This window comes from Toxorhynchites rutilus, chromosome 3, assembly GCF_029784135.1.
Source record: "Toxorhynchites rutilus septentrionalis strain SRP chromosome 3, ASM2978413v1, whole genome shotgun sequence".
NCBI lineage: Eukaryota > Metazoa > Arthropoda > Insecta > Diptera > Culicidae > Toxorhynchites > Toxorhynchites rutilus.
In genome coordinates this window covers 206,586,598-206,603,513 of record NC_073746.1, presented here as the reverse complement: position 1 = coordinate 206,603,513, position 16,916 = coordinate 206,586,598, and the positions used below count along the sequence as shown (strand labels likewise).

General features: G+C 40.7%; 1 protein-coding gene across 5 annotated transcripts in view; it reads right to left on the bottom strand.

The window, feature by feature from the left end:
- Positions 1–16,916, bottom strand: part of LOC129775597 (potassium voltage-gated channel protein eag) — an 84,592-nt gene that overhangs the window by 9,093 nt on the left and 58,583 nt on the right. For 4 of the 5 annotated variants that reach the window (XM_055780510.1, XM_055780507.1, XM_055780509.1 and 1 more), the window contains exons 13-16: positions 15,903–16,102; positions 15,675–15,825; positions 15,299–15,608; positions 12,772–12,979 (exon numbers count right to left, since the gene is read on the bottom strand). In XM_055780510.1, coding sequence (XP_055636485.1) covers positions 12,772–12,979; positions 15,299–15,608; positions 15,675–15,825; positions 15,903–16,102 — 869 coding nt within the window. Of the gene's footprint in view, positions 1–9,557; positions 9,946–12,771; positions 12,980–15,298; positions 15,609–15,674; positions 15,826–15,902; positions 16,103–16,916 lie in introns of those variants that run through there. The other variant, XM_055780511.1, reaches the window with a different exon arrangement.

Here is a 16,916-nt window from a genome sequence, read left to right as displayed (position 1 = left end):
ATCGATCAAGACACTTACAAACCTTTCCTTCTAAGCCCCTCAATGTATATAACAGTTCGGATGAAAAGTTTATAAGGTAACACAGTAAAACAATTTTTTTGCAAAATTCAATTTTATTATTCAACACTATTGTCTTCGAGGGCGATACAGCGGTTATAGCGATCTTGCAACTTGATACCATTTTTATAGTACTTTTTCTGCAAACATAAAATAGTCCCAGGGGGCCAGAAAAAAAAATTTCAAAAATTTCAAACAGCTAACTGGGAAGGCTTCAAATCTACAATTAATGGCTTAATTCCAGCCAGTCTTCCATGTTTCACAAAAAACACTGCGTCCAGGATAAACATGTCCACGCTACTGTTCACACTTTTGTGTTTGAGTACAAACATGATTTTTTCGTACCTATGTTTGAAAATGTGACATGTTTGTATTCATAATATGTTTGGATATACGATGTTTAATCCCAATGTTTCACATGATGTTCGAACATGGTGTACAGTTTCTCTTGCATTTTCACCCCAAGCACCGGCAGTGCGTAGAGTAGAAGAAGCGAATTGGACACCACACCACCACCACTCAACGCGTGGTGTGTTGGTATGTTGACATGGAAAAAATACTTTCCTATCATGACAATGGGTGCTTCGTCTAAAATATTGGACAAATAAAATAAACCTTTTTTTCTGTTCTGAACAAAATAAACATCGAATGATATCAGAGTTTTTCACATTTGATATCATTATTTAGTGCACGCATCAATTTATATATTGAATTCATGTAACATTCGCTATTATTAGCTATCTGAACAAGTGCTAAAATTGAATAGAGCGTGACGGAGATGTTTAGTTACCCACAATAAATTTTGATTACAGTATTTCTATAATTTTAATCGAATATAAAGTACCAGAATTATTCAGCAGTGACATGATAGGCGTGACGCTAACCACTCGACCACGGGAGCAACCATTTTGGCTGGATCTTTGAATACAAATGGCCAATACTGCTTTGTTCGCGACGAACGCGACCCGAGCTATAAAACGAACGAAAAAGAGGAGAAGAAAGGATGATGCAATCGCATGCACACATAGCATATGTAGTGCAGTGTATGTGTAGCTTTGAGTTTTTTCCTTCATTCAGTTTGTGATTACATCGAGAAATTAATGGTGTGTTTTAGCCGCTGAAATTTCTCTGCTGGTTCTGCTGTGTGCCGCTGAAGGTTGCATCTAAAACTAATTTTTGGGTATTTATTTTTTTGGTCAGCATTTGTACGACGTCGCCCGCTATGCAGTCGGCTCCCCAGACTTTAATTGCCAACATGCACGCAAAAAAATAGAAAGCTTCTTTCTATTCAGAGAGTGTTTTCTTTGAACGAAACCAAGGATTATTTAATCAGACTTGCAAAATGTGCATGAACGATCTATAAACTTTTACTTACAATACATACACACACTCTTTACAGATACAAGGGCCGAAGGTTGTGCAGTCCACTAATGATTCAACAAGAGCCAAAGGTTGTACCGCTCATGACAACTCTACACGAGCTGATGATTGCGTCGGCTAGTGATCATTCTATCCTGGATTCCTCGAGTCGAAAAAGACGCACCACGCTAGATATGAGGTACAGACTAGGGGGGCGTTGCTGATTAATGGTCAGCTGCATCCCAATAGGAAGTATCCCGTGTCGGGCACACGTACAGAGCATCGAAGACTGCGACATACCAATTATGAGAACACTTGTAATACTAACCTCGAGTCAACCGCGAGTAATCGGTTACATATTACTAACATAGTTGTAAGCGAACATTGTCAAAATATTAAATTCCCGGCCCCGTTAGGCTGACGCCATTTGTGCCTTTTTTTTATCCCATTTATTTATTTAAGGCTCATTAGCATTTTAGCTGTAACAGAGCCGAATTTTAATCGTGTACATGTCACATGGTTATCATATCTATAATTAGCACATTACACAGTTGCCATTCGCCAGTATTCCTTCTATACCATTACATATGGTACATTCACACAATAGCCATTTAGGCGTAAGAGTTTTCTATCTGTTCTTCCATTATCCAGTTAGACCGGACAGCGGAGACAGTTGATTGATCATTGTTGAGTTATTTATAGAACAGTAGCCCGATGTGTCTGCAGGGCAGAGCAGTTGTATGGATGAATCGATCTTATTTCGACCGTGGATCGATCTCCATCGCTGATGATTGTTGCATGGACGTAGCTATTCTGTAACAACACAAAGATGGTCAATGAGGGCCCTGAGTTTTGAACTCACGATCGATCGCTTACTAAGCGAACGCGTAACCAATGTGTCTACGGAGACCCCCATTTGAGCCTTAATAAAAATATATATTTTGGTGCATGAACTCATAGCCTCTTAGTTCGTGCAATTTTTGAAATGCGAACTAAATTTCAAGTTCGTTTCTGTGAAAAAGTATTCTACGAAGAAATGTTTTGGGATGAGTAATTTCTTTCCGTGTATGAAAAGAAACGAAACGAAAGCAATGAATACTGCGACATCGGGTGATATGTTTGTACATGATGTTCTTGAATTATAAACATCGTGTTTTTTTTCAAATGTTTATGTTTGTGTATCATTGTTCGTGTTTGGGATAGACATTCAACACTAGCGAAAATCATGTTCGAATTCAAACAAGAACATGAAATTTTCACATCGCGTGGACATGTGTAAGTGTTTTTCGGAAGACTGATTCCAGCACATGCAAGTTACTCTGTAGACGATATGTTTGTACATGATGTTCTTGAATTATAAATATCGTGTTTTTTTTCAAATGTTTATGTTTGTGTATCATTGTTTGTGTTTGGGAAAACGTTCGTGTCTGAGAAAACGCAAAAGTTTTCTTCTCTTTTTGATGGTGAATGCTACTTCAATATTCCACCATGGGACAGCCTTACGGCCTGGGGTCCCACTTGTTCGGTAGGTATTGGCTTCTGCTGCAGAGAGAATGGCTTGAGTGAAATCGTCTACAGAGTAACTTGCATGTGCTGGAATCAGTCTTCCGAAAAACACTTACACATGTCCACGCGATGTGAAAATTTCATGTTCTTGTTTGAATTCGAACATGATTTTCGCTAGTGTTGAATGTCTATCCCAAACACGAACAATGATACACAAACATAAACATTTGAAAAAAAAACACGATGTTTATAATTCAAGAACATCATGTACAAACATATCACCCGATGTCGCAGTATTCATTGCTTTCGTTTCGTTTCTTTTCATACACGGAAAGAAATTATTCATCCCAAAACATTTCTTCGTAGAATACTTTTTCACAGAAACGAACTTGAAATTTAGTTCGCATTTCAAAAATTGCACGAACTAAGAGGCTATAAGTTCATGCACAAAAATATATATTTTTATTAAGGCTCATATGGCGTCAGCCTAACCGGGCCGGGAATTCAATATTTTGACAATGTTTGCTTACAACTATGTTAGTAATGTGTAACCGATTACTCGCGGTTGGCTCGAGGTTAGTATTACAAGTGTTCTCATAATTGGGATGTTGCAGTCTTCAGTGCTCTGTACGTGTGCCCGACATGGGATACTTCCTATTGGGATGCAGCTGACCGTTAATCAGCAACGCCCCCCTAGTCTGCACCCCATATCTAACGTGGTGCGTCTTTTTCGACTCGAGGAATCCAGGATAGAATGATCACTAGCCGGCGCAATCATCAGCTCGTGTAGAGTTGTCATGAGCGGTACAACCTTTGGCTCTTGTTGAATCATCAGTGGACTGCAGAACCTTCGGCCCGTGCATCTGTAAAGAGTGTGTGTATGTATTGCCGCGACTAAGTAAAAGTTTATCGATCGGATAGGAGGGATATGAAACGGGGACACAACGAAGGAAACATCATTAAACGTTGACATCGGCGTTTCTGAGGAACAGGTATAGATGAAGCAGAAGATCAGGATCCCGGCTACCTATGATATCCCGGACGGGGATATCCGATTGTCTGCCTTGTGCTCTCAGTGCTCTGGGGAGCTGAGAGCGAGCAGCATGGAACCGGATACACGACCAGACAACATGCTCGATGTCGTGGTAGCCATCGCCACAATCACAAAGATTGTTTGCTGCGAGCCCAATGCGATAGAGATGCGCGTTTAGGTTGTAGTGATTGGACATAAGCCGAGATATCACGCGGATGAAATCACGACCTACATTCAATCCCTTGAACCATGCACTCGTCGAGACCTTAGGGATAATCGTGTGTAACCAACGACCGAACTCATCACCACTCCACATGCGCTGCCAACTTACGAGCGTATACTGACGAGGAATGTGGAAAAATTCATTATAAGCAATTTGCCTTTCAAAAAGTGTGCCTTCTAAAGCGCCCACCTTAGCTAGCGAGTCCGCTTTCTCATTCCCCGGAATCGAGCAATGAGAGGGAACCCATGCTAAGGTAATCTTGAATAATTTTTCGACCAAAACACTCAATAGTTGTCCTATTCTTGTTAGGAAATAAGATGAGCGTTTATCAACTTTCATTGAGCGGATTGCCTCTATTGAGCTAAGACTGTCTGAAAAAATAAAATAGTGATCGATGGGCAATGTTTCAATGATCCCTAATGCGTAATATATCGCACCTAGTTCAGCGACATACACGGAACAAGGATCTTTGAGTTTGAAAGAGGCACTGGAATTTTCATTGAAGATGCCGAAGCCAGTGGACCCGTTTATGAATGAACCGTCAGTAAAGAACATTTTATCAGATCTAACTTTCCCATATTCTGCCGAAAATATCGGCGGAATAGAATCGGAGCGTAGGTGATCTGGGATTCCATGGATTTTTTGTCGCATGGACAGATCAAAAATGACAGAGGAATTGCAGAAGTATGGGAAGCAAACTTGGTTGGAGATGCCTGGTGAAGGGTGCACGTCGTGGGTAAGGTACTCATGGTATAAAGACATAAAACTTGACTGAGGAGTCAGTTGGAGTAGATTTTCGAACTTATCAATCACCAATGGATTCATGATCTTGCAACGGATGAGAAATCTGTAGGATAATTCTGTGAACCGAAGAGTAAGCGGGGGTACTCCTGCCAAAACTTCGAGACTCATCGTATGTGTCGAATGCAAACACCCCATGGTTATACGCAAGCAACGATATTGTATTCTCTCCAGCTTGAGAATATGAATCCTGGCAGCTGATCGGAAGCAAAAACTGCCATATTCTAACACTGATAATATCGTTGTTTCGTACAACTGAATGAGGTCTCCTGGATGGGCACCCCACCATGTTCCGGTAATTGTTTGGAGAAAATTGATTCTTTGCTGGCATTTCTGTTTCAAATACGCAATGTGTCTCCCCCAGGTACACTTAGAATCAAAATATACACCCACGTATTTGAAAAACATAGAGTGTTGGATCGTTTTGCCGGATAGGTGAAGCTGGAATTGGGCGGGTTCGTGCTTCCTAGAAAAAACGACCATTTCAGTTTTCTCCGTAGAGAATTTGATATCCAGCTTGAGGGCCCACGTGAACAGATTGTTCAGGGTATCTTGCAACGACTTTTGCAGAACGACGGGATTAGTACCCGTGATGGAAATAACTCCATCGTCTGCAAGTTGTCTCAGCGTGCAGTCTCTAGTTAGACAATCATCCATATCATTGACGTAAAAACTGTACAAGAGGGGGCTTAGGCAGGAGCCTTGTGGTAGGCCCATAAAACTGTAACGAGAAGATTTCGAGCTGCCATGAGAGAAAATCATGTGCTTTTCTGACAGTAAATTGTTAAGAATTGGTGAAAGTCCACGATTATGAAGCTTCTCTGAGAGAATTTCCATGGAAACTGAATCAAATGCCCCTTTGATATCGAGAAAAACGGAAGCCATTTGTTCTCTGCGAGCAAATGCGATTTGGATTTCAGAAGATAGCAACGCGAGACAATCATTTGTCCCTCTACCTCGGCGGAAGCCAAACTGCGTATTTGACAGCAAATTGTTCGTTTCGACCCACTTGTCCAAACGAAGTAGAATCATTTTCTCTAACAATTTACGAATACAGGATAACATTGCAATCGGCCTATACGAGTTGTGATCGCAAGCCGGCTTGTTGGGTTTCCGTATGGCTATCACTCTCACTTGTCTCCAGTCATGCGGGACAATATTCAGCTCCAGAAACTTGTTGAACAAGTTCAGCAAACGCTGTTTTGCCAAGTCGGGAAGATTCTTCAACAAGTTGAATTTAATCTTGTCCGACCCCGGAGCTGAATTGTTACATGAGAGAAGGGCAATTGAGAATTCCACCATCGAAAAATTCCCATAATCGCTTTGAAGTGGAATGTCGCGTACGACGTTTTGTGCAGGAACGGTGTCGGGGCAAACCTTCCTTGCAAAGTTAAAAATCCAACGGTCAGAGTATTCCTCACTTTCGTTTGTATGGTTCCAGCCACGCATTTTCCTAGCCGTATTCCAAAGAGTGCTCATAGCGGTCTCCCTTGACAAACCATTGACGAACTTCCGCCAATATCCACGCTTTTTTGCTTTAATCAAACCTTTTAGTTTGGCTTCTAGGGCTTGGTACTTTAGAAACCATTCCACTAATCCAGTTTTCCTGAATTTTTTGAAAGCGGATGATTTTTCAAGGTAGACCTTTGAACACTCCTTGTCCCACCAAAGTGATGGAGGACGACGTCGGAAAGTGGTAGCCGGTACACGTTTCTTTTGAGCTTGAAGTGCGCTTTCGTAAATCAAACTCGATATAAAGTTATACTCTTCGAGTGGAGGAAGTTCATGCATTGAAATAATAGCTTCAGATATTATTTCCGCAAATGTTCTCCGGTCAATATTCTTCGTGAGGTCATACGAAATATTGACTGACTCACGAGAGCCTGATTCATTAGCGATCGATAAAATTATTGGTAGGTGATCACTACCGTGGGGATCTTGGATTACCTTCCACATGCAATCCAGGGATAACGAAGAAGAGCATAGAGATATGTCTAGCATGCTTGCCCGTGCAGGAGGGTTGGCTATTCTGGTTGCTTCCCCAGTATTCAAAACTGTCAATTTGAAGTTGTCGCACAGATCATAAATCAAAGTGGCACGGTTGTCATCGTAGAGTGATCCCCATGCTGTTCCATGGGAGTTAAAATCACCTAAGATTACCCGCGGCTCCGGCATTGCCTCGATAGTATCAAAGAACTGATGGCGGCCTACCGTAGTTCTGGGAGGGATATATATCGAAGTAATGCAGAGGTCTTTGCCATTGATTTGTGTCTGGCAAGCGACAACTTCAATGCCTGTCATCGATGGGAGAGTGACTCTTTTTTAATCCCCAATAGTACGCCACCAAACGAGTCATTTCGATCGAGGCGAATAATGTTGAAATCGTGGAAATTCAGCTCATCGGCTGAAGAAAGCCATGTTTCACAGAGAGAAAATAAATCACAGTTAGAGCTGTGAACTAAAAATTTAAACTGATCTAGTTTAGGAATAATGCTTCTGCAATTCCACTGTATTACAGTGGTCAAATCCTTGACCTCTTGCACTGAATCAGGCATCGAGGGAAATGAACGCTGCCAAAAAACCACATTTTTCTTTCAAAAATGTTCTCACAATCGGAAGCAAACATAATACTATGCTTTTAAGAGGGTCGTTTATATTTAAAGCATTTAAAATGTTGTCCACCAGGTCAGAAAGCGCAAGCAAGCCAGATTGTGGCTGTTGCCTCGACCGCGAAAAAGGAGCAGACGTGTTGGGTGCTGCTCCGGGAAGTGCTGAGGACCCCTGGTGCGTAGAAGAACCGCTTAAACCAGGAGGTACTTGCTTCGGTCTATTCTCAGCATGTTCGATTCGAGTTTTCATTCCAACTTGGGAAGTTTCGGTTTTATTTCTAGGGAGTGATGGAAAAGAAGTAATTTTTCTTTTCCTGATGGCACCCTGCGATGTACCGGAACTTCCTGCATTGGGAGCGTCAGCAACAGGCTCGTCGTTCTACAGAATGGAGTACGGATTGTCCTGAGTCGTTGGAACGGGACTCTAGAGCATTTCTGCATAAGTCCGCTTGGAACGTTCTTTTAAGGAACGCTTGATTTTTTCCCCTCGTTGTATGTACACGGGGCATTATGTAAGATCATGAGGAGTCTCGCCGCAATGAAGACACTTGCGCTCTTTCGGGCAAGGATTCTCATCATGGCTCTCTCCACAATCTGCGCAACGTTTTTTGTTGCAACAATAGGCGGCCGTGTGACCGAGTTGCATACATTTGTTGCATTTCATTACCCGGGGTACAAACAACCGAACAGGTAAACGAAGTGCACCTATTGCAACGTAGTTAGGAAGGGCGGAACCCTCAAATGTCACACGAAAAGAGTTTGTCCGATTGAGGACTCTTTTGTCATTTTTAAGTGACACAGATTTCAGTCGATCGCATGCAAGAATCTTCACACTGTGAAGTGAAGAGCTCTTGAAGCGACCGACACCATCGAGTATCTCTTTTCGAGTCAAACCCTTTTCGTTTATTACACCGTCTATTTCAACGTTGCAACAGGGTACGTATACGCGATACTCGATCGCAAAGAGATCACAGCGCGTTATTTCATTCGCTTGGGTTCTGCTGGAGACGACAACTCGTAATTTGTCTGGCCCCATCCGAGTAACCTCGGTAACTTCGGAAAATTTCTGTGTCAACTCTTTTGAGATGCGAATGACGTTAAGAGGTTTGGATTTTCGTCTAAAGTATACGATAAATGGGCCTTTGGCGCCATCAGGGTATTCTTTTAGACGAAAATCCTGCTTCTCGTCTTTTTCCTCATATTCAGAGCTTTCTATCTCGTAAACAGAATTTTCCTCCTCATCTTCTGTTTCATCCTCCTGCTCTTCAGGAGGAGGTTCATTATCTGATATATTCTTTGGCGTGGATGGGGGATCCTCCCCGCCCTCTGCCATATTAATAAAAACGAAGAAGTAGACAACTGTTCGATATGAACAGAATATAATAATTTGGAAAATATAAATTAGTAAAAGAAATTATATTTCTATATTAGTTATTGTTGAAAATTTTATTTATTTCAATTTTTGTTATTATGTGTAATTTGAAAATGAAAAAAGTTCCAATAATAGTTCAACGGTGATGTATCAAAATGGACACCCCTAATGCCAACGCTTGCCGATTTGGTAAACACAAAGTTTAAACAATGGTGTAAATCGTGCACAGAAGCTATACAGAATGATGGAAGAAGAAAGAGGAAAATAAACTTCTACTTGCCGCCGCTGTGTAGCGTGTGTGATGATGTGTCTTGCTGCCGGATTGTCTCGATAGCGCACCACTTTTTATGAGCTTTACTTCGCTCGCAGCGCACCAGATGAAAAAATACACACTAGAAACGGATGTAAAAAAACACCTGTATCGGATCAAATATAGGTTCGACCGATCTGCTTGCGAGTTGTCGAAGCAATGATACAAAAGCGATAAGAACTGGTATACTGGTCGGAATTATTTTTCCTTAAAAAAGCAGTGATACATACAAGATTATGAAAAATAAACATTTTTTTTTTCCAAAATATATTTTTTATTAAGGCACATGTGGCGTTAGCCTGACGGGGCCGGGAGTCCAACATTTTGACAATTTTTGTCTTACAACTATGTTAGTAATATGTAACCGATTACTCGCGGTTAACTCGAGGTTAGTATTACAAGTGTTCTCATAATTGGTATGTTGCAGTCTTCGATGCTCTATACGCGTGCCCGACACGGGCTACTTCCTATTGGGATGCAGCTGACCATTAATCAGCAACGCTCCCTAGTCTGTACCCCATATCTAGCGTGGTGCGTCTTTCTCGACTCGAGGAATCCAGGATAGAATGGTCACTAGCCGGCGCAATCATCAGTTCGTGTAGAGTTGTCATGAGCGGTACAACCTTTGGCTCTTGTTGAATGATCAGTGGACTGCACAACCTTCGGCCCGTGCATCTGTAAAGAGTGTGTGTATGTATTGCCGCGACTATGTAAAAGTTTATCGATCGGATAGGAGGGATATGAAACGGGGACACAACGAAGGAAACATCATTAAACGTTGACATCGGCGTTTCTGAGGAACAGGTATAGATGAAGCAGAAGATCAGGATCCCGGCTACCTAAGATATCCCGGACGGGGATATCCGATTTTCTGCCTTGTGCTCTCAGTGCTCTAGAGAGCTGAGAGCGAGCAGCATGGAACCGGATACACGACCAGACAACATGCTCGATGTCGTGGTAGCCATCGCCACAATCACAAAGATTGTTTGCTGCGAGCCCAATGCGATAGAGATGCGCGTTTAGGTTGTAGTGATTGGACATAAGCCGAGATATCACGCGAATGAAATCACGACCTACATTCAATCCCTTGAACCATGCACTCGTCGAGACCTTAGGGATAATCGTGTGTAACCAACGACCGAACTCATCTTCACTCCACATGCGCTGCCAACTAACGAGTGTGTCCTGACGAGGAATGTGAAAAAATTCATTATAGGCAATTTGCCTTTCAAAAAGTGTGCCTTCTGAAGCGCCCACCTTAGCTAGCGAGTCCGCTTTCTCATTCCCCGGAATCGAGCAATGAGAGGGAACCCATGCTAAGGTAATCTTGAATAATTTTTCGACCAAAACACTCAATAGATGTCTTATTCTTGTTAGGAAATAAGATGAGCGTTTATCAACTTTCATTGAGCGGATTGCCTCTATTGAGCTGAGACTGTCTGAAAAAATAAAATAATGGTCGATGGGCAGTGTTTCAATGATCCCTAGAGCATAGTATATCGCACCCATTTCTGCGACATACACTGCGACATAAACATTGTTTTTATTTTATTTTTTTCTAAACTATGTATATGTGTGAAATTAACGATGTGTTTTAATGTGGTGTTTTTATATAAAAAATGTATTTTATAATTCGTCTTCGTGTGAAATCTTCCGAAATCCTCTCCAAGAGTAAATCATATGAAGTATAATCAACAGATAATTTTAGTTTTATTATCCATTGAATATGAAACACTTTTGCCATTGATGTAATAAATGTGTAATTAATGCCAGCATTGTGTATCCGAAAAGATCAGTACTTTTCTCTTTTAACAAACAAAGGTTTGTTTTACATGAGACTATTCAGATTACATAATACACTTATGCAAATAATTATTTTGCTCTTCAAAAACAACTACTTCAACATAATTTGAACCAGTAGTTACTCAAATAATGATTTCTGTGGTCCGAGATTATCAGAACCTTTCGTTTCAGAAGAACAAAGATTTTGTAGCTGAGACACTTATGCGAGTATTCAAATAACATGAGACACTCATGCAAACAATAGTTCTGAAACTTATGAACAATCTTTTCCATCACAACGAAGTGTTACAATGGCTAAATCCTACTGTTATGATTTTTGTCCCACATTCCTATGCGATCAACACACTGTGCGTTATCTTGTATGGGTGACTACTTTGTTTGATACTGAGTACCGTTATCTATTACTCATAGGAGCACCGTATTGATCCGTGAACAGGTTCACAAAACATCAAGCTTCGTTTAGGAAAAGCATAAACTGATACTTGGTTGAGTAAAATATGAGATAAGCATGGTTTTTTGCTGTGGTGGCTGAGAGCAGACAAACGACCACAAAGAGTTAATTTAGAGGTGTGTTTGAGCTTATTGGTGGTTGGGGATTTTTTTATCGAATTTGTGTGTGGCTTTGAAAGTGAAAGTGGCTTCAAAGTACAACGCGTTGCAAGTCGAATGGAAAAATTAAATTTTCCAAAAGTTCGAGCTGTGTTTTTTTGCTATAATTACCACCAATACATCAATTTCTTTTTTTTTTGTTTCCGTTCTGCGAAATATGTCGAATGGTATGATTTATAAGTTATTTATTTGGGAAAGATGTTTGTGGGAGCGTTGGAGATGTAATTTTGCAAATACGTTCACAAAAACTACTCGGATATTCGATAAGTTATTTCAATTGGCAGTTCTCGTTGTAGTACTTCTTCGATTATGTCCCCGACATTACCCACCCGTCTTTTTAGAATACCAAAATCTAACCCGATCCCAATTATGGAAATTAGATAATGTTCTGCGCTTGGGGGATCCAGAGTGCATCCTGTGCTATGAGTTTCAAAAATAAGCAAAACTGTCAATGGGTATTGCAATAGTAATGAACTTGAACCACTAAGGAGTGATATTTCAGCACATCTACCTTCGTATTTGTCAGACTTGTTCGCCTTAATATTAACTTTTGCTGTTGCATTCGTTTATCGTCATATCAGCAATATGAGGGTTATCTTCATGTATTTCCCTTAAAATCGTTCAAACGGAAACCTTATTACGCATCTAGTTTATCTAAACCTCGGGTAGCAATTACGTGCATTATAAAACCATTCCTTCATTCTCTATGTGACAATCAAGGCAATGTGTAAGAAGGTGGTCTAGAACTAAACTAATGTGAACACAAACACACTGCAAACACATTTCATATGCATAGTGAAAAAAAATAAATCTCATTCGTCATCAATCTGGTTTGAATTTGATATAATATTTAGTTTTAGGTTTGATAATATTATACAATTTCAAGCCAAATAAATTTGAATTTACTCTAGATAAGTGATTCTACTAAGTCTAGGATATAGGTTCAAATCATTATCTCTATAATGGTATTCATAGTTCGATCGTTGACTATATACTACTGTTGATGTCCTCAGTTACAATTTTATTCCTAGCTTGAATAAACAATATAGCTTTTACTGTAAATATTCAAACCACCGGAACGATATTTACCTTTCCTTTATCGGTATCAGTGTCTCCTTTCTCGACGTCGCTCTGGGTGGAACCGCCAGTCGGTTCCTTAGGTCCTTGTGCACTTTGCTGAGCTCTTCTGAACTTTGAAAATATTTTTCTTACCAGATGATCCTGACTGGAGCCTAGCTGGGGTTCGTTTTTCCGTCGCTCAGCTAATTCCTTCTCTCTTCGCACATCCGCTACTTTCCTGGAATCGAACAAGCGGAAACAGGGTTATAAACACCAACACGTTTGAAATTCATTGAGTCATAATTATTTTTTTTGTGAGTGTCATATGTTTTTATAGTTTTCTTAGAATCAATAATGTTCAGCATGATATGACATGAAGATCCATTATTTGTAGGAACAAAACCCAACGCAAATAGCGTAAAATGTGAGTTCCATTCGGAAGTAATATAAAAATTATAAAAGTTGTCCAGTAAACGACTGCATTGTTGATGTAAGAGTAAGGAATTAGAAATGTCCGATAAGTGTTCGATTAGTCGAATAATCGAATATTTTCTACAAAAATCGATTACTTAAAAAAATGGACAAAAATTGCCGCTTTTTCATGGGTTTACCTTCATACGCACTGACGAAACTATCATCAATCATAGTAACCAATGAGCCAGCAGAAAAAAAAAATTACAGCTATATCAGTCGAACTTTAACCGTGAGGCGAAAACAATGAAGCTACTCCGTTCAGAAGGGTGCGCGTTCAAAGAACGGTACCCCACCGCGTCAAAAACGGTCATCGTACGGCACTTTGTGGACGCCGGATACGCCCGTTCCGACGTCTACAACATCTTAGCATTATTGGACAACAGTCAGAGCATCAAAAGAAAGTCCGGTTCCGGACAGCCGACGACCCTGAGCAACAATGAGAGCATCGAAAGAAAGCCCGGTTCCGGACAGCCGACGATCCTGAGCGATAAGAAGCTCCAAATGATGTTGAAGAGGAAGATCGAGGGGAAAATGACTACATCGCTGCGTGCCCTTGGCCAGGAGGTCGGTGCAACCGACCAAACAGTGAAAAAGTACCTGGCGAACATACATGTCAGGAAGCGAAAGTCACGTCCACTGGTCTCGGAGCTGCAGGCAATGACGCAGCAGCAGCGACTGAATAAGATGGTCAAGTTGATTTTCCCGGCGAATCGCGACGGTGGTGATGGACGACGGGACCTATCTCACCCTGGATGGCAACGATTGCAGGGGGCTTCGTATTTTACTTCCTTCACGAAGGAAGTGAGCTCCGAAGGGAAGTTTATTTCACACACCAAGTTTCCCAAGAAAGTGCTGCTATGGCTGACAATCAGCGAGAAAGGGATGTCAAAGCCTCTCTTCTTTAGCTCCGGACTGGCCGGGAACGGGGAAATTTATAGTACGAAGTGTCTTGCGTCGTTCATCAAGAAATATCATGAGCGCGAAGACGCGGTGTTCTCACTGGATCTGGCGTCGGCCCATTACTCGAAGCGATCGTTAGAGAAGATGGAGCGGCTGAATATCAATGTGGTACCCAAGTCGGCGAGCTCGCCCAACGTCCCCCAGCTGCGTTCCATCAAGAATTTCTAGTCAAACCGGAAGCGTAAGATCTACTCCAACAATTTTGTCGCGAAAACTGAGAAGGAATTGATAAATAAAACGAAGAAAGAACAGAAAAACATGCCTACACGCATGTTTTCGTCTGCAATTGCGAATGTTCCGGTTAACTGCCGATTAACTGCAAGGGCGTAGAATTTTTTTTTTGCAAGTGAGCTAATATAATTACCTTAGTTTATTACCTTATTATCTGTCTTAGTTTTTTCATCACCATCCGATAAAAGTCCAATTTTTAATGCAAACGTTAGTCGAAAGATTACAGCGCATTCAATAATCGGAGCGAACGAAGAATTTGCGATGATTGATCTATTGAAAATTCAGAGAAAAAGTCCATGCTTTTCTGAAGCAACTTTGTTCTGATTTATCGGTTTGATCCTGAACCCTCCTCCCTAGGCAAGAATAGCTTCTTGAATGGCGTTAACGTTCCCTGTGAAACTTTTGCCGTCTCAACGTATGCATTAACTAGCGTAATTCATTAATACTTAGTTGAGATTTCTTAAGCCAAATAACACGCCTCGAATGTATTCCGAGGGACAAACTCTAGATTACGCGTGACCACAGTGCATGTCGAAAGAAATTTCTCTGACGAAAAATCCCCCGGCCAGAACGGGAATCGAACCCGAACACCCGGCATGATAATGTGAGACGCTAACCACTCGGCCACGGGTGCACTTAGGCAATAATAGACCAATTTTTGTAGGTAATAAAGTTATAAAGGATTCTTAGATAGACTTTAAAGTTCACATTTTCAAATAGAAAACCCGGAAGGCGAGTAGTGGTTTGAACGTGGTGATATTGTTCGAAAAACTCAACCAAGATTGAAGAGAAAATATCTGGGAATATCTGGCACAGCTGAATAAAATAATTTCGAAACATTCCCATTTCAACATATCACAACAAATTTGAGAGATTCCGAATGTTTACTCACCTGAATATCAAACGATGCCTTAAATTATACGTTAAAACTAAATTCCTCGCAAAACTATTAGCAAAAGCTTGATAAAAATCTAATACTTCGAGTAGTTTATCTCGTTTTATCGCATGTAGATCACAGTAAGTTAACGCTCGAACGTTGGCTGCACTTTGTCCAACTGCCGAATCCTTCCAGAAAGAGTCTCCGAAAACATCTCCTTTCCCCAGGATCGCCACCACTTCGTCATCCTGAATCACCTCAAGGCTGCCGGTGACAATAAAGCTCAGACTGTCGATGCTTTCCCCAGTGTGGTATAGCAAATCGCCTAAGGTACAAAATCAAAAATTAATAATCGAATCATATTTTGTGGTGAAAGAGAATGTTGGATTACCTGGTGCGGAATGTGACATGCAGAAATGCATGGCCAGCGCTCGTAAACAACCATCCGAAGCTAATCTGAACGCCGGATGTTCGTTGAACACTTTTCTATTTAGATGGACGCAAATATCCGCTTTCATATCCTTAGGGCAATAGTTTAACACCTGCATTGATCCAGATACGACAATTGTATAACAATACTTTTTACAATATTTTTTCGGAATTTTCTTAAAGCACCCACCTTGTCCGTATCCAGCCCTTTGGTCATGGCCCAAGTAGACACAACATAATCCATAACCCGTTCGCTCAATGCTTTCGGAACTTCATGCAGTTTCATAAATTCCCGAACATTGTTCAGCATGTCGTGGTACTTTGCGGTGGCGGATGTCATCTGCTGGATAATTGTGGTTACATGACCGAAAATTGTGGCATACAGGAGTGCTGTTTTGATAATCAAATGAAATGGTACGAAACGGGTTAAGCAAAGTTCGTGTAAAAAGTCACTGTTAGGGAAATGGCAGAAAAGTATCAATGCGATGTGAGATAAAGGATATGAAGCTGAACGGGACATCATAAGTAGTAGTCGATGTGCTGCTGCAATCAGGAACACACTTCGCCGGAGTATGAATTTATGTTGAGTTGATGAACCGGAACTGGATTAGGCTTGTGTTTCTCGTGTGAGGGTCATTTCTAGCAAAAAATTATGCGAATTCGGTCTGAATTTTATCTAGCGAAAGCGAGCATTCGTTCATCATCTAGTGAAAAGCGAAAATTCTGCTGTTATGGGAAAGGGTCAAATTTAAAATTATGAATGAACAAATGAAACTAAAGCTATATTTATTACACGGGAAAGATAACCTACAGATTTTATTTTGCTTCTATCATAATATAGTTGTTACCAAATGTGAAGAATTGTTTTCTCAATGCTGAGTTAAATTCTTCTTCCAGATGAGAAGTTAGGCATATTTTTTCACGATGACGCTTAATCCCAATTTTTGAAGGAATATTTCGAAGAAAACGATATGTTTACATGTTTTAATTTAATATGATGAAAAAAAAATCATAGTAGGCTATGATATTCAGTTAGATTGCAATTTCTCCCTGATTGGTGAGGAAATACTTTGATGTTCTCTAGTTTTTGATGACTTTCCCTGATTTTCGAGGTTTTTTCATATAGTCGACACGATGATAAATAGGCAGTGTTTGGATTTCGATCAAAATCGAATGATACACGATGTGTCATGCAAGTAACCTC